Here is a 26,883-nt window from a genome sequence, read left to right on the forward strand (position 1 = left end):
TCAATTATGTGTATTATTTAGGTAAGGGCTATGGTTAAGGTTTTCATTGAAACTGTGGTTTTTAATTGTCAACGACAAACATCTTTTGGAAAAAGTGTTACAAAACAAGCAAACAAATTCAGACTTAACCAATGCATGATGCCTTGCATACTGTAGCTGTTTTGAACATCAATGTTTTTGTGCAAATTTTTGTTTTTTTCTAATCTAAAATCCTGGCCTGTTAAGACTTTTGTGATTAACAGTGTGTATTAGGGTTGTCCCAATACCAATATTTTGGTACCGGTACCAACATTTATTAGATCCACCCATGGCATTTGTTTACATTCAGGAGCACTAGCTTGCTGTTAGCGGTTAGCTATTGCATCCTCTCACGGTGTGTAGTGAAACATGTTTAGCTATTCCTCATCCTGCGGGTGTGAAAGAAACATACTTTATCTGTCGCCATGGAGGCGGGGGTTCGTAGCTAAAACACTGCTGATGGACGTTAGCCGCCAGCTAATTATCCATGTTTCAAAGCACGCACCAAAATGCGTCCATTCTCTCTCTCCTGTTTTAAAGTTAAAGTACCACTGATAGTCACACACACACTAGGTGTGGTGAAATTACCCTCTGCATTTGACCCATCCCCTTGTTCTACCCCCTGGGAGGTGAGGGGAGCAGTGAGCAGCAGCAGCGGTGGCCGCGCTTGGGAAGCAATTGGTGATTTAACCCCCAATTCCAACCCTTGATGCTGAGTGCCAAGCAGGGAGGCAATGAGTTTTCACACTGTTTCTGCTTGTAAGTACTCTGTGCGTGTGCTTTGCTTAACGTGCGCCTTAGCTCGTTTTACCAGAAATGTCACGACGTGACCACAATGCGCCGTTATGTCCGTGTAAAAAAAAAAAAAAAAAAGTACTAGTATTATTCAGAGGTGGTATAGTACCGCTTTTGATTCATTAGTACCACAGTACTTTATTATTACCGGTATATCGTACAACCTTAGTATATACTGTATATCATTTTTAATTCCTTGTTTGGGTGGCGAAGTTGGTAGAGTGGCCGTGCCAGCAATCGGAGGGTTGCTGGTCACTGGGGTTCAATCCTCACCTTCTACCATCCTAGTCACGTCCGTTGTGTCCTTGGGCAAGACACTTCACCCTTGCTCCTGATGGCTGCTGGTTAGCGCCTTGCATGGCGGCTCCCGCCATCAGTGTGTGAATGTGTGTGTGAATGGGTGAATGTGGAAATATTGTCAAAGCGCTTTGAGTACCTTGAAGGTAGAAAAGCGCTATACAAGTATAACCCATTTATCATTATTTACTTTGGATTCCAAACCCCAGGGTACTTAAATGGTGGAACTGGACTCTTGTTGTCTGAGTTTCTCAACAGGAATGGAGTTCAGTTCAAAGCGCTGTTACAGATGTTACTTAAATGTTCATTTAGCACTAGCAGATGATGGCAGCGTAGACCATTTCGCCCTCGCTTGCATAGTAGCACAATGGCTGCTCTGCTTCTATTGAACCCTGTCGTGCTCTGCGACATGACAGCGAGTCATCGTTTTGTGATGAAGCGCTCGCATCCCCAGACCGTGAAAAGATGCAACATGTAGACATGATGTGAAGATTACAGTACATTCTAAAAGCAGGGTACTGTGCTTGCGTCTTTCCTTTGGCGATGACAGATCAATACCCAATCAGCACGACAACCACAAGTTCTGTTCACTCTGTGTATAGCATGCAATCTGCGAGTCAACGGGAGAACTAGGTTATGAAATTGTAAACACACTTTCTCCACTATGAACACATAATTATCACAAACACTAAAGGCAGTACTCTAGACTCCCAGAACTCAATCTAGTCCACCAGGCTGGACCTTCTTCCGTGTACCTCTTGCTTGGTATACTTGCTCGCCCCAATACAAACCATATCGCGCACACTTGTACACAGTCTTATTATTATAAAGCTTCCCTGCAGTGAATTTTGTGCACTTGAGCTTCACCTTGTTGTCCTCCCTACTCGTCCCATCTATTATTGGTGAGTAGGTCATAAATATAGGGATGCATTTAAGGATCACCAGTTGGACAGTCATGAGGGAAGATGAAGACGAGGAGTCCAAAGGAGAAGGTGAAAATGGATCAGATTCAATTCAATTTTTATTATCACTGTCACAGAGAACCTACTCAGTGGCCTAGTGGTTAGAGCAGGGGTGTCAAACAAGAAAAATCTACTACCACATGGGCCGGACTGTTAAAATCACGGCACGATAACTTAAAAATAAAGACAACATCAGATTGTTTTCTTTGTTTAAAAATAGAACAAGCACATTCTGAAATTGTACAAATCATAATGTTGTTTTTTTTTTACACTTACATGTTGCGGTTAATAGTATTCTATCTTTATTTGTCGTTATTTATGTTTTCTGAATAAATTATGTGATAATGTTCATCAGTCAACTCATTGGTGTTCATTTTCAATTTATCAAGAAAAAAAAATTATATGAAAATCAAATTACAGTATGTTATTTATGTAGTTTGCTCATTTTCCTTGACTGGTGCACTGACGTGTGGTTTATTTTGTACATATGTAGCATCATCTACAAAGATACAAAGAATTGCTATTGCGACATCCAGTGGACACATTTAGAAAAACTGTTTCATTAAAAAATTTCAGCTTATTTTTTATACTTAGCAAACTCATCTTGCGGGCCGCATAAAACCTGTTCACAGGCCTGATCCGGCCCTCGGGCCGTACGTTTGACATCCCTGGGTTAGAGTGTCCGCCCTGAGATCGGTAGGTTGTGAGTTCAAACCCTGGCAGAGTCATACCAAAGACTATAAAAATGGGACCCATTACCTCTCTGCTTGGCACTCGGCATCAAGGGTTGGAATTGGAGGTTAAATCACCAAAAATGATTCCCGGGTGTAGCCACCGCTGCTGCCCACTGCTCCCCTCACCTCCCTGGGGGTGATCAAGGGTGATGGGTCAAATGCAGAAAATAATTTCGCCACACCTAGTGTGTGTGTGTGACAATCACTGGTACTTTAACAGCAAAATTGAGTTAGTAGCATCAACACTGCATAGTTTGATGTAAAGTGCCGTATATTCTTAAACCCCAAAATAATCCAGTGTAACCATTTAACAGATTTAAGAGATTTTGACATCCTTGTGACATTGGAACAGATACATGGAGATGGTGACCAAAGTCCAGTTCAGAGCTATTGTTGGTGGATGTGGTTATTGTCCATGGGAGGGGAGTAGTGTTCAGCAGCCTTATAGCCTGAGGATACAGACTGTTAGAAAAGTCTTGCTGTTCGGGCCTCTATGGACATGCACCTTCTGCCTGAAGACAGCAAGTGGAACAGATGATGAGCACGGTGGAGATGGTCACGCAGTCTCCTCAGACCACAAGTGGTGAAGATGGAACTGATCTCTTAGAATTCATGCTTGTTAATTGCCTTGAGATCTGTAAAATAAGAGGGTTTTGGTGCGGCATATCGAATAGGAAAAATAATTAATTGGAGATTGTGAGAGCTGATGCTGGAATACTTTTTTGGGCGGTTGTTTGCCCTTTAATAGAGCTGTAACCGCTGGTATCTTTGCCGCAAGCCTGTTTGTGATTGGTACTTCCGGGAGTAACCTTCCTTCTGATAGGGCGACACAGATGGCGGCGCTCAACAGATTTAGGCCATGTTTACACTAAGCCGGATAAGGTTATCCAGGGTAAATCACACCTAACCTTATCCGTGCCCACACACAACAATGCCACCGTTTAAGACCTCCGTCCGCCGGCGCAACGCAACCTAGTACGCAAGCGCGGAAAATGCACACGTTATAGTCACCTCCAGTGTTGCTTTGTGTGCAAGTTCTTAAATGTAACTTATCTGAACAATATCCAGTGTTGTAGTATTTCAATTAACTGGAATCCAGTGTGCTGTGGGGCCCTATTGTAGTGAATCACACCTGAGATATCATAAATTAATAAAGTATTTATAAGACATGTAAACAATGTGATAAAGAACATTTTACATCAGTCAAACTAGGGATATAGATATCTGGTCAGGACACTCCTCACTCTTTTGCCTTCACCTTCATTGTCCATTCGTTTTTGGTGACTTTATATACTCTGGACCTAGACATACATGGCGGACAAAAACTGATACTGTCTGCTTTGCCAGTCCAAAAGCATTCGCCGTTTTCCTCGACGGTCAGGTAATACAAAGCACACGCTACCTTTTTTTATCACATCCATGGGAGCTTGCATTCTCGTTGTCTCTCCTTCGACAAATGGACAAAGTTTTTCACTAAGTAGAAACACAGCTGACCCGGCCGGACATTGGAAAGTTCTCTTGCCGTCTGAGAAGTGTTGTATCCCAAATAGCTGCAATCGCTTTCTCTTAAGGTATTCATGTGTGATTTCCACAAGCGTCTGTGCATGTAGAAGGAGAAACACGGGCATGTCTGGATGACTCGCCTTTATATTTCCAGTGGTTACCTCCGAGTTACGAAACCGCTTTATTATGAAGCTGGCTGTGGCGTGTTTTTTCTGATGTCACTTCCTGTGTGGGGCGCGGTCTTTCTGGCGTCACTTCCTCTCCGAACTCACTTTGTAAACGATCAATGAGTCCATACAAAGCTAAGTGCCGGAGATTCAAGAATTACACGGCTGACTTACCCGTGTAAAAATTTGTCCGAGGAGGGGGACTTTAAACGCTGGTTTAGTGTGGCTAAAACGGGGCTTAGGCTAAATAATTATTCGTTAAAGGGGTTAAACGACTTGGTGAAGACATGGCCTTAGTGTCTGACTTTATTTTAGTTGAAAGAGGTTCATATGCACGTGTGTGGAAGTGTGAAGTGGACGAGCTTATTGGATGGATGGATGTGGAGGAAGGAAGGAGGGGGTAATTTAAGGTTAAGCTTCGGGTGCAGGAGAGAGGGAGTCTATTTAAAGGCTGCCCTCTCATGAATAATTCAACAACCATACGCCCCTCCCCCATGTCATCAAGATCAGCTGGAGGAAGAACTGGCTCGACCAATGGGATTACCCTGCCTGATTGTGTGTGTGTGTGTACACAGCTGAGAGAGTGAGCAAGCTTGGACAAGCAGCAGCAGCAGCTCCTGTGTTTGTGTGCAGAAAATGTAGGCCAGCCGTCTATTTTCCCTCCCTCTGCCATCTCTACCGCTCTCTACCTTTTCCTCCCCTCTCCGTCTGTTTTTTGTTTGCCAGCTGTGCTGCTGTAGCTGCAGTCGCCACGGTGACGGCTGCCATTGTTGCCGCAGCTCCACTTCCGTGTTTACCCGGGCTCGTATCTCTCCCATCGTTCATTTTGAGGATTTACATGAGTGTCATGTAACCTCCCCGAGGAGCTGGTGTTTGCATCCATGCGTGTGTGCTTATGTGTGTGAGCGAAAGGTGCGCTTCAGGACCCAGCCATGAATTCCTGTTGGAAAATCAAGATTCAGGTATGTCTCCTGCTCTGGCTCTCTCTTTGTGCACGCATCTTCACGGGCATCATCCTACAGCAATGTAGTCATACACAACTGGTTGTTATGGCGAGGGGCCTCTTGTTTCCCTGGTGATGACAGAGCAGAGATAACAGCAGTGCCACAAATGTCTGCTTTTGCAACAATTACGTGGCTTCTCTCTGTTTTGTTGTGCTCGTCTTTTGTTTGTCGGGGGCCACGGTGTTGCATCACCATTTCCAACCGTGCTGTGGTCCATTCCTATGCATTCATGCTCTGTTGCTGTTTGTTTGTGTTTGTGCAGTATAGTGTAGCATCTGTCACATCCTCAATGCGAAAGCTTGACCCACTTTCTCACTTTACTCCCCTTACCCTTTTGTTCAGGAGGATGAGAGGGCGGGGTGCACGGCGGAGTGGGGATGCACGGTACAGTGCCGTACAGTCAAGTCAGTTTTATTTCCGTAGCGCCAATTTACAGCGTGAAGTACCTTTTAAGGCACTTTACACACGGTGCAGCTTATCAAACATTACAGAAACTGAGCTGAGCTGAAAGCTGTTTGGCAACAAAGGCAAGGAAAAACTAAGGAGTCGGCTGCCTTTTAGGCATACTTGCCAACCCTCCGGATTTTGCCGGGAGACTCACGAATTTCAGTGCCCCTCCTGAAAATCTCCCGGGGCAACCTTTCTCCCGAATTTCTCCCGATTTCCACGCGGACAACAATATTGGGGGCGTGCCTTAAAGGCTTACTGAAATGATTTTTTTTTATTTAAACGGGGATAGCAGATCCATTCTATGTGTCATACTTGATCATTTCGCGATATTGCCATATTTTTGCTGAAAGGATTTAGTAGAGAACATCGACGATAAAGTTAGCAACTTTTGGTCGCTGATAAAAAAAGCCTTGCCTGTACCGGAAGTAGCGTGACGTCACAGGTTGAAAGGCTCCTCACATTTCCCCATTGTTTACAATGCAGCGAGAGCGATTCGGACCGAGAAAGCGACGATTACCCCATTAATTTGAGCGAGGATGAAAGATTTGTGGATGAGGAACGTGAGAGTGAAGGACTAGAGTGTAGTGCAGGACGTATCTTTTTTCGCTCTGACCGTAACTTAGGTACAAGGGCTCATTGGATTCCACACTTTCTCCTTTTTCTATTGTGGATCACGGATTTGTATTTTAAACCACCTCGGATACTATATCCTCTTGAAAATGAAAGTCGAGAACGCGAAATGGACATTCACAGTGACATTTATCTCCACGACAATACATCGGCGAAGCTCTTTAGCTACGGAGCTAACGTGATAGCACATCGGGCTTAAATGCAGATAGAAACAAAAGAAATAAACCCCTGACTGGAAGGATAGACAGAAAATCAACAATACTATTAAACCATGGACATGTAAATACACGGTTAATGCTTTCCAGGCTGGCGAAGCTTAATAATGCTGTTGCTAACAACGCCATTGAAGCTAACTTAGCAACGGGACCTCACAGAGCTATGCTAAAAACATTAGCTATCCACCTACACCAGCCCTCATCTGCTCATCAACACCCGTGCTGACCTGCGTTCCAGCGATCGACGGAGCGACGATCATAGATGCGGTCGGCGGCCCGGAGACGGAGGAAGTCAAGGTGAGGTTGGCGGCTAGCGCGTCTGCTATCCATCTCAAAGTCCTCCTGGTTGTGTTGCTGTAGTCCGCCGCTAATACACCGATCCTACCTACAACTTTCTTCTTTGCAGTCTTCATTGTTCATTAAACAAATTGCAAAAGATTCACCAACATAGATGTCCAGAATACTGTGGAATTTTGAGATGAAAACACGGTGGCCGAACGGATATACTCATTCATGAACGGATTATTTTTATATATATATATATATATATATATATATATATATATATATATATATATATATATATATATATATATATATATATATATATATGTATATATATATATATATATATATATATATATATATATATATATATATGTATATATATATATATATATATATATATATATATATAAATATATATATATATATATATATAAATAAATGATAAATGGGTTATACTTGTATAGCCCTTTTCTACCTTCAAGGTACTCAATGCGCTTTGACAGTATTTCCACATTCACCCATTCACACACTGATGGCGGGAGCTGCCATGCAAGGCGCTAACCAGCACCCATCAGGAGCAAGGGTGAAGTGTCTTGCCCAAGGACACAACGGACGTGACTAGGATGGTAGAAGGTGGGGATTGAACCCCAGTAACCAGCAACGCTCCGATTGCTGGCATGGCCACTCTACCAACTTCGCCACGCCTATATATATATATATATATATGTATATATATATATATATATATATATATATATATACATAAGAAATACTTGAAAATGTACGCTTACCCCATAACACGAACCCCCACAAAAGGAAAAAAAGGTACTATATCTAGTACCTGATCAATGTGCCAAGCTGATACTGTATTGATAATATAAAGTATTGGTCATTAGTTGGTGAAACAGATTCACTGAAGATTCACAACTAGAAAAACATATAAAATAGATAACAAATATGTTTAGATGTTGCATTAGTAACATTTCCTTCTTCTGGAAGCTCACATACGGACAAACGTTGCAGTACTTCTGGAAACTGCAAGGAATTTTTTTTCTAGTTTGTAGACAAAGGTGGTTGACCGATTCCTGAGGCAGGAAAGTTGAAGTTAAATAACCCTTGATAGTCACACACACACTAGGTGTGGTGACTGCATTTGACCCATCCCTTTGTTCCACCCACTGGGAGGTGAGGTGAGGGGAGCAGTGAGCAGCAGCGGTGGCTGAGCTCGGGAATCATTTTGGTGATTTAACCCCCAATTCCAACCCTTGATGCTGAGTGCCAAGCAGGGAGGAAAGCGAATGGTGACCACTTGTCGCTCAACCTCGTGTGAAAAAAGGCAAAAATGCTAAATGAAGAATGGGAAAAAAAGCTTCACAGACCACCAAGGTCTGCTATGGTGCCTCCCATATTGCCTTCCTTATAATAATAACAATAAAGGTGCTGTTCCTTCCTCACAGTAACATTTTTCAAAGCAAAAACCAATATAACAAGAACCATTAGTGGTTTAACAGAACACGTTTGTTTGACAATTGTCTATATTTGTCACATTTATAAAGTTTATGTTATACCATTGTTTACTGGTCCCGGATAAAATGGTTGGTGTTTACGGCTTTCTCACCTGGTCTTGTCAACACGTACGCGCAGGGAACGCGTGCACAGACACAAAAGCAGTCCAAGAGAAGCAACGGACAATTTACGGTCATGTTGTTGTGATAGAATCTACATTCAATGACAGCTGACGCTAGCTACCCAAATTGGTATGATTAGCTAACAACACCTGAGACTAATGCTTGTTTGTGTTACGTACATACATACCTTTGTTTGTACGTACGTATGTACGTACGTAGCCGTGAGAGGGCGGGATATACTGTGTAAAAAGGGATATACCGTATTTTTCGGATTACCGTATTTCCTTGAATAGCCGCAGGGGCGCTAATTAATTTAAAACCTCTTCTCACTCCTGCGGTTACCAAAACCATGCGGAATGAGCAAGCATGCTCTAATTATTTTAAAACCTCTTCTCACTCCGGCGCATACCTTATCATGAAAAGCACATTTAATAAAAAAAAACGTTATTATGATCTTACCTTTACTTGTAAATGGGTCCATGTGCAGCTGCTTCTGATCAAAGGCAGTCTTTCTCATCTTTCTTCAATTTTAAAAGTCTCTGGAGATATTCCTTTAATTATTACCTCCTGCTTCGATTGAAAGTCCAGTTTAGAAAACGGTTTTATTTTAGATATGTAATCCTCCATGGTAAAAGTGCAAGCAAACAATTGCTGCATGCTTCCTGCTTGTTGTCTTCTTCTGCAGTACCTGTCTCCTGCAGTACTGGTAGTCGCAAGAAGGATCACTAGCGCCCTCTACCACCAGGAGGCGGGAGTCATTTAATGACTCATATTTGACCCGGCGGAAGTGCCAAGCATGCGCTAATTATTTTGCGAAACGAATTTGACCCGGCTGTAATTCTAGGCAGGCGAATACTATATTCCCGGCGCCAATTCAAGGAAATACGGTATAAGTCGCAGTTTTTTTCATAGTTTGGCCGTGGGTGCGACATATACTCCAGAGCGACTTATGTGTGAAATTATTAACACATTACAGTAAAATATCAGATAATATGTATCTCATTTGCGTGAGAGATGAAGCAAATGGCAGCAATCGTCACACACACGTCAGCAATCGTCACTCACACGTCAACCAATAAGAATTTGGCGGGGGAGGGTCATAGCAGAAGTGCATTGTGGGTCATGGGATGCTAACTGCTATATGCTATATGCTACTGCCGTAGCTATTAATATGGATCACATCAACATTGGCGGTAACTTATAAAAACTGAGAAAGACCGAACAAAAATGGCACCGAAAAGGAAATCATATACTGCAGATTACAAGCTGGACTTGGTGAAATATGCAGCAGAGAACGGCAATCGAGCAGCAGAAAGAAAGGACATACCAGAGGCGACACCGGGGAGGAAGATTTCATGGGATTTAGCGATAGGGAGTGACAGATTGTTTGGTAAACGTATAGCATGTTCTATATGTTATAGTTATTTGAATGACTCTTACCATAGCATGTTACGTTAACATACCAGGCACGTTCTCAGTTGGTTATTTGTGCGTCATATAACGTACACTTATTCAGCCTGTTGTTCACTATTCTTTATTTATTTTAAATTGCCTTTCAAATGTCTATTCTTGGTGTTGGATTTTATCAAATAAATTTCCCCCAAAAATGCGACGTATATGTTTTTTTCCTTCTTTATTGTGCATTTTCGGCCAGTGCGACGTATACTCTGGAGTGACTTATAGTCCGAAAAATACGGTACTGTGTATAACACATTGGAAAGTTGGCATGTTGCAAACAGCCCCTCTAAGAGACCTCCTCCATCTCCACCATCTTTGTTGTCAAAAAAACAATATTCTTCTGTTTAATTGAAAGCTTTGCCTTTGACTGATAAACATTAATTACAATGCAATGTAGTGTAAGAAGCTATTTTTATATGCACATAATGAACCTTTGTACTCCACAGTCTGCACTTTGCTTCCCTCAGTCATTATTTGTTGTTTCATTTTGACTGATGCGTTGAATGCGGTGTGCTTCTTACAGTTTATTCTATTCAGAAGTGGCGACCTATCCAAAAATTGAGGTGAGGAAAAAGTGCCATCTGATAAAAGCGCTAGACTAAGATATTGTTTTTGATTGACCCTTTCAAAGAGGACATTTAGTAATTCGGTTTTATTGGTTGCAAGACTGTTGAGCTGAGCCACTACTAATATGTGGTTAAGTTGTTTATTTATGCTCTCCAGGTTATTTATTTCAAGCACTGTAATGTAACAGGGCCGTCTACGACTTTAGCATTTTAAGAGTTATCACCTTCTGACAGTTGTTAATTGCATTGTCAAAACAGAAAATTGAGCATCCTGTAAAGTCTGAGTACTGTTTAGGGCTTAATCTTTTGTAATTACCTGCATGTCGCCACTGTTTTTTTTTTAAGCTAAAAACCCTAGTTATGATCTTTTATTAATGAACTCACTGACCCCACCCAAGCAAGCCCTTTCTTTTGTCTTTGCTCATTGTCCCACTGGCCACCTGGTTTCAAGGCAAAGACAGCGGGCGAGGCTCCACAGCGTACACACGCTGACACGGCCTCTGCATTGACGGGGAATGAGATTTTAAAAAAAATAATTTTTCATATATAGTTTGGCTTTTAGCTTAGTATCACATCATCGACTGTGCACCAAATCGGAGCTTTGTGTCAAATCCACAGTTGAGGGAGGGAGGAGGGGAAGATTAAGTCAGTCACATGTCATGGCACAGCTTAAAACTTGTTGAGGGGCGGAGTTTATGAGGAGTGAGGAAGACTGACTGGGGTGGACAGAGCATTAGAATAAATCCAATGATCCATTTCAACATACTTTACATGTACTGTAGTTTTTATGTTATTGTTGACATTATGTGGAAACAGTCCCTCTCAAATAGTGGGGGCCACAGTGTGACCCTGGGGAACATGTTTTATCAGTATCATGCTTTAAACCCCGCTTTGACAAGCTGTGCTCTACGAAACATGCTCATTGTAGCCATTAACCCAGACTTACTCATTATTACAAAGAAAAAAACCGGAACAAATGGTTTTATGAATTTTTTGTTTTGTCGGTTCAAGTGTCTTTTATATTGTGCTCCTGACTTAATGTTGCTAATAAATTAAAATGTATTTATTTATTATTTTTAAATTTTTTAAAGTACCAAATAGCTGAAGTCATCCATCCATCCATCCATTTACCTCTGCTTATCCGAGGTCAGGTTGGGAATCCCAAAGCGTACCCAGGCCAGCCGGGAGACATAGTCTTCCCAACGTGTTCTGGGTCTTCCCTGTGGCCTCCTACAGGTCGGACGTGCCCTAAACACTTCCCTCGGGAGGCGTTCAGGTGGCATCCTGACCAGATGCCCGAACCACCTCATCTGGCTCCTCTTGATGTGGAGGAGCAGCGGCTTTACTTTGAGCTCATCCCGGATGGCAGAGCTTCTCACCCTATCTCTAAGGGAGAGCCCCGCCACCCGGCAGAGGAAGCTCATTTCGGCCGCTTGTACCCGTGATCTTGTCCTTTCGGTCATAACCCAAAGCTCACGACAATAAGTGAGGATGGGAACGTAGATCGACCGGTAAATTGAGAGCTTTGCCTTCCGGCTCAGCTCCTTCTCCACCACAACGGATCGATACAGCATCCGCATTACTGAAGACGCCACACCGATCCGCCTGTTGATCTCACGATCCACTCTTCCCTCACTCGTGAACAAGACTCTGAGGTACTTGAACTCCTCCACGGGGCAAGATCTCTTCCCCCAACCCGGAGATGGCTCTCCACCCTTTTCCGGGCGAGAACCATGGACTCGGCTGATTCTCGTCCCAGTCGCTTCACACTCGGCTACGAACCGATCCAGTGAGAGCTGAAGATCCTGGCCAGATGAAGCCATCAGGACCACATCATCTGCAAAAAGCAGAGACCTAATCCTGGCTGAAGTCAGTCAAACAAATATTTATAGTTTAAGTAAGGAATATTTTTTTATTTCAATTAAATTGACGCACTTTAAATCTTTCATGTTACAGACACATTTTAATAAAGTTATTTGTTAAGTTAATTTGTATTTATTTCTTTTTTATTTTCTTTAATGTTAAGGATACAATGTTATGCGGTGGTGTACTTATAACAATTTTATAGACAAATCAGCCTAACGTATTTTTCGGAGTATAAGTCGCTCCGGAGTATAAGTCGCACCGGCCGAAAATGCATAATAAAGAAGGGAAAAAACATATATAAGTCGCACTGGAGTATAAGTCGTATTTTTTGGGGAAATTTATTTGATAAAACCCAACACCAAGAATAGACATTTGAAAGGCAATTTAGAATAAATAAAGAATAGTGAACAACAGGCTGAATAAGTGTACGTTATATGATGCACAAATAACCAACTGAGAACGTGCCTGGTATGTTAACGTTACATATTATGGTAAGAGTCATTCAAATAACTATAACATATAGAACATGCTATACGTTTACCAAACAATCTGTCACTCCTAATCGCTAAATCCCATGAAATCTTATACGTTTAGTCTCTTACGTGAATGAGCTAAATATTATTATTTGATATTTTACGGTAATGTGTTAATAATTTCACACAAGTCGCACCCCGGCCAAACTATGAAAAAAACTGCGACTTATAGTCCAAAAAATACGGTATTTATAGTCTCGATAGAGAGTGGGTGAGGCGCAAAAATGTTTTCTTCTTCCTGGGGGGTGGGGTAACAGAAAATAATTGAAAAGCACTGATCTGGAGGCAATTGAGGCAATATGGAGTGCACTACTTGGCTTCAACCTGCGGATGTGCTGGTTTAGTTGCAGCTAGTTGGATGAAGTTTCCCACAGTTATAATATTTAAATAAAACAATTGTTTTAAAGTACATTTTTAGCTCACAGTTGAGCAATAAAATAGACCTAAATAGCATACCTTCTCTACACCAGCAACTTGGACTAGTGGAACTGAGTAGAATGCCCTTCCTCGATTTAGCAATTTCAGCACATCAAGTTAAAATACTAAAAAGAAAAACAATCCTGGTAAATGATTCCCCAAAGTTAATCAATAAAACAGAGCCAAATTACTTCCCTTACAGAATGTGCGCTTCATGGATTAGTGAACTTGCATGGAGTGTTCCCTGAGTTGGCAATGTTCAAGCATCAGGCTGGAATACTAAAGAAAACACAATCATGGGTATTTTTTTCTCCCATAGTTAATCATTGAAATATTGGCAAATACCCCAATTCTATGTATACCAGCAACATGGGCTAATGAAATGAGATGGAGTGAGGTTCCTTGGGTTGGCAAATGCAGCACAAATGAAACCACTGATGGTACATTTTTGTTACACATTTCCTCATTGAAATTATATTTCAATGAGGAAATGTGTGAGGAAAATGTACCATCCCTTAAATGCCCATCCCTTTGTATACAGTCATTCCTTGTTTATCGCAAAAAATAGGTTCCCGGCCTGACTTTGGTAAAACAATTCCTGCGAAGTAGGATTATTATTGATGAATGAAATATTTTCATAGTTGGAGCATAGAACTGTTTATGACCTTCTAAATATATATGTTATAATATTATTAGAGCCTTCTAAACATGAAATAAAGCCATATTCACCTTTACATTTGCTTCACCCAATATAGTAGTAGCCTTGTGTGTCCTACTGTAAATTACTTACTGGTAGCCCGAAGGATAAATGGTAAATGGGTTATACTTGTATAGCGCTTTTCTACCTTCAAGGTACTCAAAGCGCTTTTGACACTATTTCCACATTCACCCATTCACACACACATTCACACACTGATGGCGGGAGCTGCCATGCAAAGCCCTAACCACAACCCATCAGGGGTAAGGGTGAAGTGTCTTGCTCAAGGACACAACGGACGTGACGAGGTTGGTAGAAGGTGGGGATTGAACCAGGGACCCTCATGTTGCTGGCACGGCCACTCTCCCAACTGTGCCACGCCGTCCCCAGGATCCGCCAAGTGTCATTGCTAAGGCCGTCGCCTGGCCACTACGTGAATATACGTCATCACATCCTGATTAATTCCTCACAATTAGAACTTGGCTTAGATGTGCTGAAACCACAGGCGTGTATTGTTTTGCAAAAACTTGGTCAACTTGACAGTGGCGGCTAAAATAGCCGCCGCCGTTTGCCGTGTTGTTTACTTGTCCTGCGCTGTCATTCCACATATCTCACAAAGCTAACCAATGTCACTTGGAGCTCTGCTATTGATGTCGAAGATGAAGTGCATCCTTGAATCAACAGAGTTCATCTCCTCTGAGCACCGCCCGGACAGCTGCAAATAGCAGCTACCAATCTTGTTAGCATTAAGTGGTGCGCCGAGTCCTGCTACATTACGCTATTCACGTTAATTGCTCTTCAATGTGGAGATGAAGCGCATCAAAAATGTGTTCTACCAAAGGTTGGTCAACTTTATAGTCGCGGTGAAGCTGTGTTGTTATTAGTGTTGTCCCGATACCAATATTTTGGTGTCGGGACCGAAATTATTTTTCGATATTTTTCGGTACTTTTCTAAATAAAGGGGACCACAAAAAATTGCATTATTGGCTTTATTTTAACAAAAAATCTTAAGGTACATTAAACATATGTTTCTTATTGCAAGTTTGTCCTTCAATAAAAAAGTGAACATACAAGACAACTTGTCTTTTAGTAGTAAGTAAGCAAACAAAGGCTCCTAATTAGTCTGCTGACATATGCAGTAACATATTGTGTCATTTATCATTCTATTATTTTGTCAAAATTATTAAGGACAAGTTGTAGAAAATGAATTATTAATCTACTTGTTCATTTACTGCTAATATCTGCTTACCTTCTCTTTTAACATGTACTATCTACACTTCTGTAAAAATGTAATAATCACTTATTCTTCTGTTGTTTGATACTTTACATTAGTTTTGGATGACATCACAAATTTGGGTATCAATCCGATACCAAGTCGTTACAGGATCATACATTGGTCATATTCAAAGTCCTCATGTGCGCTTACAAATGTTTTAAATTACATTTTTCTAACTTTAAGTTCTTTGTAACTTTGCAAATGTCGTTTGTATAAAGATTTAACAATTTTGGTCAAAGTATTGATCCCTGAGGTACGCCACAAGAAATGTTCAGCTCTGTAGACGTACAGTATGTTCGCCTATCGTTATGTATTGCTTACTGTTGGTTAAGTAGCTTCTTACCCAGTTCAAGACCAACCCTCTGATTCCATACTTTTCTAATTTGTTTATTAAGATATTTTGATTGATTGTGTCAAGTGCTTTTGTTAAATCAATAAACACTGCATCAGCACATTTTTTGCTATCTATTGCATTGGTAATCTCTTCCGTTATTTCGATTAATGCCATTGATGTTCAGATGCTGGCTCTGTATCTGTATTGGTTGTCTGTGTTTCATTTGTATCTAGGAATTTGTCCAATCTGTTGTCAAACAGTTTTTCAATCATTTTAGAAAATTGGAGAAACAAGACTGTAGTTTGTAATCTGGTGCGTGTCACCAGTTTTATAAATTGGTTTGACTTTTGCTATTTGTTTTTGTCTGGGAATTTGCCTGTTTGAAATGATAGGTTGCTGATATATGTCAAAGGTTCTGAAATCTCTTCAATAACCTTTTTTATCGTTTCCATATCAAATTTGTTACAATCAGTTGAGGTCTTGTATTTACATTTTTTTCACAATATTGATCATTTCCTCTTTTGTCACACCTTTGAGGAACATTGAGTGGCAATTTTGTCAGTGTCATTCAAGTCCTCAACTGGAATCTTCCTCCAGATTTGGTCCAATGTTCACAAAGTACTTATTGAAGCTTTCAATTACTTCATTCATATTGTAATTTTTTTTACATTTCCATCTGAGTATTTAGGATAATCCTTTTTAGCACCATTTTTAATAATGCTATTTAGCATTATTAAGTATTTGTTTTTGTTCCAGTCCAATAATTAACTGTAATATTTCCTCCGTGTTCGTAGTATGCCAGTTAGCTTGTTCTTATACGTTTTGTTTGTTTTCGATCTGTAGTTATAAGCGACTGCCAGCAAGTAAGGCTAAATGTTTTCAGTCAAATGGCGGGGCGGCTCATACTCAAATTATGCTCGCAACTTAATGCATGACAAAAAGCTGAGAGACAGCTAGCATCTCAAAATACTCGTAATTTGGTGTATCACTGTACACTTAAATGCTCATCACTACTGAGTACCAGCAACATGAACCATAACTGACTGGAGTGAGTTTCCCACGTTATGCAAATGTTGTGGGTCAAGTTTGCGGGTGTTTTTATCTTCTGCGCTGACTAAGCTACTGTCACATGATCCATTCCTTTTTTATTTTCTGACAGTTGGCTCGTTCATTTGAATGAGAAGATGTTTAGCGCTCGGAGCCTTGGGCATGTTTTGCCGCCTGGCTTTTTTAACTTTTTGTTTAAACAAGGCAGCTACTGTTAGAGGTTTTTAATCATGGAATAACTGGTTTTGTTCAGAACTCAACAAACTTGAAAAATATTTATTAATGATGGATCTATATTTATTTAAACAGATGGCCCATTTTTCCAAAACAGATACAGTAGTACTGCATCAGTAGTGGCCAAGCTTCTTTTGTATCATTTGACAGTAGAGACACAGCACTAAATACTGAATAAACCACATGAGAAAAATGCTTGCCTTAAATAAGAGGTTTTGTATTGTTCCAAGAAGAGACTAGTAATAATACTCCTAAGTAACTTGCTAAGTGCTGTGAGTCATAAGAGCTTGTTTGGAGTTCTTTTTTTAAAGAGAAACTGGGCTTTTTGGGAATTTTTCCTATAATTCACAATCTTTAAGTAAGACAAGAACACATACACTACCGTTCAAAAGTTTGGGGTCACATTGAAATGTCCTTATTTTTTAAGGAAAAGCACTGTACTTTTCAATGAAGATAACTTTAAACTAGTCTTAACTTTAAAGAAATACACTCTATACATTGCTAATGTGCTAAATGACTATTCTAGCTGCAAATGTCTGGTTTTTGGTGCAATATCTACATAGGTGTATAGAGGACCATTTCCAGCAGCTATCACTCCAGTGTTCTAATGGTACAATGTGTTTGCTCATTGGCTCAGAAGGCTAATTGATGATTAGAAAACCCTTGTGCAATCATGTTCACACATCTGAAAACAGTTTAGCTCGTTACAGAAGCTACAAAACTGACCTTCCTTTGAGCAGATTGAGTTTCTGGAGCATCACATTTGTGGGGTCAATTAAACGCTCAAAATGGCCAGAAAAAGAGAACTTTCATCTGAAACTCAACAGTTTATTCTTGTTCTTAGAAATGAAGGCTATTCCACAAAATTGTTTGGGTGACCCCAAACTTTTGAACGGTAGTGTATGTGTTTCTGTTTTTAGTGCATTTTAACTCGTAAATAAAAGTCTGTTTACAATGGAGTCAATGGAAGGTGCTCTAAAGCCCTCTAAATAAGCATCCAAATATCCCCAACAATACTCATTTACTTTTTGTGACCTGAATATTAACCAAGTATTAGCGATATTGTTATTCTAAGCACTGACGTTAAGGACCGCATTGTCGCAGAGAGCTAACTTCCTTATGCTCTTATATTGACGTCATCAGCTGGTGAGCTGCTTCCTCGCCTCGGAGCACATGAAAGTTTATTCTAGATTATAAATTGATTGATTGATTGAGAAGTTTATTGTCATCTTAAAATAATTTAATCCATGTAATGCTTTAAAAAGGCAAATGGATGGCGCCAAAAGGCTTGTTTCCATTTATGTCCATTAAATATTCATCACATTTGATACAATCAATAATAAAAGATGTATATCCTGTAACATGTATATAAAACATTATGTAAATTTTTTTATAAATTACGTACATATACACAGTATACATGTCAGGTGATTTGAAAGACAATATATGCAAAAAAAATGAGGGGGGGCGTATATACACTATGTACAAATCATTTCTTTCACCTGTATAGTAAAAGGGGAAGACATAATTCGAGAAGTTGGTCAACTTGGACAGCCAATTTAGACCCGGGAATGGCGAAAACAATACCCCAAAACGTTGATTCATTCTTTATCTAAACAGGAATATATGAACATCAGTCAGCATCCCGGTGACAGCAGACATTGTAAAGTAAGTGAAGTTTGTTGACTATCATGAAGTCTGCAGTGAGTAGTAACCAGTGATGTTGTTGAATGAAAAAGCGAACGTTATGATGCGTTTGTGAAATTAATGTGCCCATGAACATTCAACAATGAGCAAAATAAGTAATATTGCATGTTGTTATGAATGTGTCTGTTATTACATTAAATATATACTTACAGCGTGTAAATAAAAACTTGTTGGAAGGGTTTGGATGTTTTTTTGAGCGCTTTATAGGCTCCAATAGGCTTCATTGTAAGCAGACTTATGCTTGCATTTATTTACCAGTTAGAATGCATAATATCTGTACTGTAAAGTTCAAATTTGAAGGACAATAAAAGGAAGTCTATAAAAATAGAGAAACATATCTGTGCCTGTCTTGCATACTAAGGATTGTGAATGATGGGCACAATTCCACCCCAAAAAGTTCAGTTCCCCTTTAACAATGAGTCCCTTTTTCAAATGGAATATTCAGACATGCTTGTGTAATTGTCAACATTTGACTCCTTTTCTCCTCTGTTTTACATTACGTAAGCATCTTTTTCTCTCTATGCTTGCGTGTAAATGAGCGATTATATCACCAGGGGAGAGAGCGAGGGTTCACAAACTAATAACGCTGCTAATTAACGGACACGGTGCAGGAACAATTATCCGTTGCTCGCCTTGTCGTAAAAAATGACTCATGTCATGTGGATTGATGCGACTTAAAGGACTGCTACCATCATATTTATTTGTCATTGGAGGGCTGTGAATGTTATCGAGATCTAAGCTAGTCTTGTCATGTTATGTATGCTGTCAGTCACTTCTTAGGCCCGAAGCTGATTTACAATGCTGGACAGTGCCGCTCTTCCTGCTATATCCTGTTTGGACATACTGATGTAATTACTCATTGGATGAAGAGAAATGGCTGAGCGACTGACGGAGAGAAGGATGGGAAAGCACGACCTGCTGATGGGAACATTAACATTTGTACACTGACACACGTACAATAGCAGCAAATTGATGAAAACACAAGAAATGCCTTGAATGATGAAGAGGTTCCGTTACAGACTTTTACTGTACAGAATGTTTGGATATTTGTTTCTGACTCTCTTTGAATGCTGAGACGTTTGTCTGACGGCTGTTAACCTGCATATTTGAGATGTCTCGTGTGCGTCTGCCCTCGTGCCCTGCAGCTGCAGACTCACTCGCTCCAGTTTTTAGTCTTTATTTCATCCCAAAAAGGCTGACTGGGAGGGCGGGGGGTATGTTTGTCTGGGATGTTTGATATTTTTCCGTGTTGCCTCGTATGAGGGAGGAACAAGTCATTGTGAGCCTTTGTGTTTGACTGCATGGTGTCGTGGTCTTATGTCACCTTGTATAGTGAGTACCAAGCCTAAAATCGAGCATGGTGGTGGTAACGTTGTGGTCTGGGGTTGCATGAGTTCTCCCGGCACTGTGGAGCAGTGCTTAGCAAGCTACTATAGTAAGCTAAGCTACAAGTTACTCTCGATTAAATGTATCTAACCTACAGGGGAAGTTTTCCCCGGAGAATTGTAGCAAGCTACACTACAAGCTACATGGCAAAAGTAGCTTGCTACATTTCCCGGCATTTCTATCTTTGAGCCCACTTGTATAATATCAATGTTAATGTAACTGAGAGTGTACAAATGGACCCAATAAGGGTCCATTACTATTAATTATGTTAGATCCACTATGGACTGGACTCTCACAATATTATGCTAGATCCACTCGACGTCCATTGCACCGGTCGCCCAGGAGTGGGGGGTCCCCACAGCTGCGGTCCCCTCCAAGGTTTCTCATTGTTATCCCATTGGGTTGAGTTTTTTCTTGTCCTGATGTGGGATCTGAGCCGAGGATGTCGTTGTGGCTGGTGCAGCCCTTTCAGACACTCGTGATTTAGGGCTATATAAGTAAACATTGATTGATTGAATTATCTGTCATTTAGCTGGGGACACCCTACAACTACCTCTAGGGGTCCCCACACTCTACTGTATCTTTTTTTTTTTTTTGCCTTTTCTTTGGCCCAGCCCTATAATATTTATTTTCTCTGCCTACAGCAGGGGTGTCAAACTCATTTTAGATCAGGGGCCACATGGAGAAAAATCTACTACCACGTGGGCCGGACTGTTAAAATCACGGCATGATAACTTAAAAATAAGGACAACATCAGATTGTTTTCTCTGTTTAAAAATAGAACAAGCACATTCTGAAATTGTACAAATCATAATGTTGTTGTTTTTTTTACACTTACATGTTGCGGTTAATAGTATTCTATCTTTATTTGTCGTTATTTATGTTTTCTGAATAAATTATGTGATAATGTTCATCAGTCAACTCATTGGTGTTCATTTTCAATCTATCAAGAAAAAAAAATTATATGAAAATCAAATTACAGTATATTACTTATGTAGTTTGCTCATTTTCCTCGACTGGTGCACTGACGTGTGGTTTATTTTGTACATATGTAGCATCATCTACAAAGATACAAAGAATTGCTATTGCGACATCCAGTGGACACATTTAGAAAAACTGTTTCATTAAAAAATTTCAGCTTATTTTTTATACTTAGCAAACTCATCTTGCGGGCCGGATAAAACCGTACGTTTGACATCCCTGGCCTACAGTTAAAAAAAAAAACAGCATCTATCTATATCTTGACATAAAAAAACAAATACAATGACCTGTGGGTTTGGGAACAGTTGGTAATGGTTATGTGCAGTAAAACTTTTCATGAATGTGTGTTCCTACATTTGTGTTCCACGTCTTAGATGAAGAGAGCAGTTATGATTTTGGTTTACAGAGTAAACAACTGAAAACTAAGGTTTTGCGCGTTGTTTTCTCTAAACGCATACATTTGTCTAAATATGGCCCAGGACACGCGTTATTGTGGGTTTTCTGCACGTCATCTTCACTACTAAACGAAAAATCTAATCTGCGGTAGAGAATCCCTCTGCCATTTTCAAGTGTTTTTTGGGTTGTTTTTTTTGAGTCCCCAGCTTGAAGCGTCCCTCTGTCTCTGACTCCCTCGTCATCATGTGACATGAGTGTCTGACTGTTATGATTTTACTTTCTAGTTTTGATGACCCGCCTTATCTTGCCTCTGATTGGCCAGTCCGTAATGTTTCGCCCTAACATTAGCCAATTGTGACTCATCATACGAACACCAGTCAGTCATCATGGATTTTCTCCGTATGTATGATGTTCTCATTCATCCAGGTCATTGTATTTTTTCCATATTTTTTTGTGGCCTGGATTTGCAGTCTTATTTTGTCTCTTTGTAGCTTTGATGTAAGCTACCTAGCTACATGGGTCTAAAAGTAGCTAAGCCACAGAAAAAGCTACTCGTAAAAAAGTAGCTAAACTATCGCCAAGCTACTGGAAAATGAAATTAAGCTACGTAGCTTAGCAACATGTAGCTTGTTACTGCCCATCACTGCTGGGGAGTTACTAATGGATTAGATTTTAATGGATTAGATTTATACAGCGCTTTTATAGACACTCAAAGTGCTTCACAGAGAACCCATCATTCATTCGCTCCACATTCACACATTCAAGGTTGGTTATATACATTTGTAGCCACAGCTGCCCTGGGGTAGACTGACGGAAGCATGGCTGCCAATTTGCGCCTACGGCCCCGCCAACCACCACCACACATTAATTTACATTCATACACCAGTGTGAGCGGCACTGGGGGCAAGGTGGGTGAAGTGTCTTGCCCTAGGACACAACGGCTATGACTAGGATGGCGGAATCCTCAAGTTGCTGGCATGGCCGCTCTTCACTCTGAGCCACGCTGTACCACTTCATTGAGGGGGAAACGCCCAAAAATATTGTCAACATGCAATGTGGCATTCTGAGGCAAATTTCATGATCTTTACCCAACTAACTGTAAGTGCCTGTGGGGAAGACGCAGGGGTGTAAGGTGTGGCACGTCGCCAGTGATTAGTATTGGTATACCAAATCTATGCTTCTGAAATGATTCCGATACTCAAACGGTGCTAAAACTTAGAAAACATTCATATTTTGTTTAAACCCACAGTATATTAGACTTAGACTTAAACAAACTTTAATGAGCCACAAGGGTAAGAAAAAACGAATATGCTTGTAAAAGCTATGTTACTGAGACCCTCATTTTGTCGGACAGAATTTGGCATGCATCGCTTTTATTGTGAAGGTTGGAAGCGTGCAACTGGTCTGTCGGGCTCTTGGCGGCTGCTGTCTTTTGAACAGAGACAAGGTTGTGGTCAGATAAAAAGTACCTGTCGTCTGGCGTGTTCCTGCAAATGCATTAAACGACGATAGGCAAACATATACCTCGCGTCACACTCGTCGAGGGGTCGTACAGTCCATCTTCACGAACTGCCTTAAAGGGGAACTGCACTTTTTTGGGAATTTTGCAGATCGTTCACAATTAGAGATGTCCGATAATGGCTTTTTTGCCGATATCCGATATTCCGATATTGTCCAACTCTTAATTACCGATTCCGATATCAACCGATACCGATATAAACAGTCGTGGTATTAACACATTATTATGCCTAATTTTGTTGTGATGCCCCGCTGGATGCATTAAACAATGTAACAAGGTTTTCCAAAATAAATCAACTCAAGTTATGGAAAAAAATGCCAACATGGCACTGCCATATTTATTATTGAAGTCACAAAGTGCATAATTTTTTTTAACATGCCTCAAAACAGCAGCTCGGAATTTGGGACATGCTCTCTCTGAGAGAGCATGAGGAGGTTGAGGTGGGCGTGGTTGGGGGGTGCGGGTTGAGGTGGGGGTGGGGGGGGGAGGGAGTGGGGGGGTGTATATTGTAGCGTCCCGGAAGAGTTAGTGCTGCAAGAGGTTCTGGGTATTTGTTCTGTTGTGTTTATGTTGTGTTACGGTGCGGATGTTCTCCCGAAATGTGTTTGTCATTCTTGTTTGGTGTGGGTTCACAGTGTGGCGCATATTTGTAACAGTGTTAAAGTTGTTTATACGGCCAGCCTCAGTGTGACCTGTATGCCTGTTGACCAAGTATGCTTTGCATTCACTTGTGTGTGTGAAAAGCCGTAGATATTATGTGACTGGGCCGGCACGCAAAGGCAGTGCCTTTAAGGTTTATGGCGCTCTGTACTTCTCCCTACGTTCGTGTACCACTCCGTACAGCGGCATTTTAAAAAGTCATAAATTTTACTTTTTGAAACCGATACCGATAATTTCCGATATCACATTTTAAAGCATTTATCGGCCGATGATATCAACATCTCTATTCACAATCATTATGAATGACATGACGGAGGGATTTTTTTTTTTTAATGCATTCTAAATATTAAATAAACGTAAATAAAAGTCTGCTTAGAGCGGAGCCAAAAAATCCGATAGCTATTTTAAAAGTGCCAACAATACTGCATTTACATTTCGTGACTTGAATATTCACCAAGTATTAGTGATATTGGTATTGTGAGCGCTAACACAGACAAACTGTTTATAGCTGCTGTTTCCTTGCTTCCTTGCTCCCTGTAAGTTTATTGTATTTCATAAATCATGCCTCTCACCTAGAAAGTAGATGGCTGAGGATATAATCAGACAATTTGGGAGACTGACAGCCATTTAGGACCTGAAACTGGCAAGAAAAAGACAAAGCGCTTGTCGTCGTACTCCCACGTTCCCCTTCGCCACATTTATTTATCTAAATGGGAATATATATACATCCCAGCAGTCAGCATCCTAAGGACAGCAGACTTCGCACAGTAAGTGATGTTTTACTATGTTTGTTGGCTCTCATAAAGGCTGCCGCGAGTAATAGTCAGCGATGATGAAGAAAAAAAGCAAACAATGTGTTTTTGAAATTAATGCTTAAAATGATCAAAATACACAAATATTAAATGTTATTATAAATGTGCTTGTTACTACATTACATATATACTTACATCATGTATATAAAACCCTAATGGAGGTGTTGGGATGTTTTTTAGGGGCTTTATAGGCAGAATTGAACAGCTCCCTTAGGCTCCATTGTAAGCGGACTTTTGATCGAATGTATTTAATATTTAGAAGGCATTAAAAAAAAAACCATCCCCTATGTCTCTCATAATGATTGTGAACAAATTTTGGCAAAATTCCCCCAAAAAGTGCAGTTCCCCTTTTAATTGTGGCTGCAGTAAATGTCTGTGTTAATGAAAGGTGTCTTGGCTGGTCTAACAAGAAATTAAGTGTGCTTAAATGACTAAACTGGAATCACAAAGATCTTTGTTTGAAGCGTTTTTACAATTGTTTGAAGCGTTTTTATACATTTCACATCTGCGTTCCCTTCCAGGGCTTCACGTTGTTCCCATTGGGTTGAGTTTTTTCATGCCCTGATATGGGATCTGAGTTGTGGCTTGTGCAGCCCTTTGAGATATCTGTGATCAAGGGCTATATAAATAAACTTTGATTGATTGATTGATGGATGAATATAAATTAAGAATATTTTTTTAACATGTCAATATATTAAATAGAATTAATACAAAGGAAGGTAGGTTGATTGGCAACACTAAATTGGCCCTAGTGTGTGAATGTGAGTGTGAATGTTGTCTGTCTGTATGTGTTGGCCCTGCGATGAGGTGGCGACTTGTCCAGGGTGTACCCCGCCTTCCGCCCGATTGTAGCTGAGATAGGCTCCAGCACCCCCCGTGACCTCGAAGGTCATAAGCGGTAGAAAATGGATGGGTGGATGGAAGGTTTGCCATTTTAATCACTGGTTGTGATTCACTTTCTTGCTTTTATAAGAATCAAATCAACTTTGTTTTTAAGTTGAGTATGCGGACATGTTGTCTTTTACAGTACACACGCATGACTTGACATATTCAAGTTCCCTTTACGCTTGTTACCTCAGGAAGTGGTTTTACTTACAGTACAGTGCATGCTGAGAACACGGCCATCAGCCGAATTACTTTTCCCTCATTGCATAAATGTAAAATGATTCAGAATTATAAGAACATATAGCTGCAGGAACAATAATTGAGATATTTTTAATGGACTCGAAGCTTTTTCACGGCACACATTGGCGCTACTTGACATTGGAACTGTGATGAGTTGGAAACAATAACGCTTCACTTGAACGCAGCTCATTTCGATAATGAATTAGGAGAGAATTCAAGATGACTGGGAGGGAGAGAGGCTACGTGGCTTAGTCTGACATTTATTCCACTGATATTATTTTCTAAACACCCACCTCATTACAGCTCTGTGATAACCAGCATTCACTCGGCTGTTCCATCTTTTAAAGGCCTACTGACGGCGTGGCGAAGTTGGTAGAGTGGCCGGGCCAGCAATCGGAGGGTTTCTGGTTACTGGGGTTCAATCCCCACCTTCTACCATCCTAGTCAAGTCCGTTGTGTCCTTGGGCAAGACACTTCACCCTTGCTCCTGATGGCTGCTGGTTAGCGCCTTGCATGGCAGCTCCCGCCATCAGTGTGTGAATGTGTGTGTGAATGGGTGAATGTGGAAATACTGTCAAAGCGCTTTGAGTACCTTGAAGGTAGAAAAGCGCTATACAAGTACAACCCATTTATCATTTAATTTACTGAAACCCACTACTACCGACCACGCAGTCTGATAGTTTATACATCAAAGATGAAATCTTAACATTGCAACACATGCCAATACGGCCGGTTAGATTAGTAAAGTGCAATTTTAAATTTCCCGCGAAATATCCTGCTGAAAACGTCTCGGTATGATGACGTTTGCGCGTGACGTCACGGATTGTAGCGGACATTTTGGGACAGCATTGTGGCCAGCTATTAAGTCGTCTGTTTTCATCGCAAAATTCCACAGTATTCTGGACATCTGTGTTGGTGAATCTTTTGCAATTTGTTTAATGAACAATGGAGATAGCGAAGAAGAAAGCTGTAGGTGGGAAGCGGTGTATTAGCGGCCGGCTGCAGCAACACAAACACGTAGCCGGTGTTTCATTGTTTACATTCCCGAACGATGACAGTCAAGCTTTATTATTGGCCTGGGACAAGCTTTACCATTGGCCTGGGACAACAGAGACTCTTACCAGGAGGACTTTGAGTTGGATACGCGTTACCGTGAGTACGCAGCTGCGGCTTCCAAA

The 26,883-nt window shown here is 40.7% G+C and overlaps 1 protein-coding gene across 3 annotated transcripts in view; it reads left to right on the forward strand.

Moving 5' to 3' along the window:
* Positions 1-26,883, forward strand: part of marchf8 (membrane-associated ring finger (C3HC4) 8) — a 195,675-nt gene that overhangs the window by 112,433 nt on the left and 56,359 nt on the right. Inside the window, exons 1-2 of one of the 3 annotated variants that reach the window (XM_062058205.1) lie at positions 4,970-5,114; positions 5,203-5,438. The exons of the other annotated variants lie outside the window; for them this stretch is intronic. Coding sequence (XP_061914189.1) covers positions 5,409-5,438 — 30 coding nt within the window. The 5' untranslated portion in view covers positions 4,970-5,114; positions 5,203-5,408. Of the gene's footprint in view, positions 1-4,969; positions 5,115-5,202; positions 5,439-26,883 lie in introns of those variants that run through there. 3 annotated transcript variants of the gene reach the window in all.

The sequence above is a fragment of the Entelurus aequoreus genome, linkage group LG09 (assembly GCF_033978785.1).
Source record: "Entelurus aequoreus isolate RoL-2023_Sb linkage group LG09, RoL_Eaeq_v1.1, whole genome shotgun sequence".
Taxonomy (NCBI): Eukaryota; Metazoa; Chordata; class Actinopteri; order Syngnathiformes; family Syngnathidae; genus Entelurus; species Entelurus aequoreus.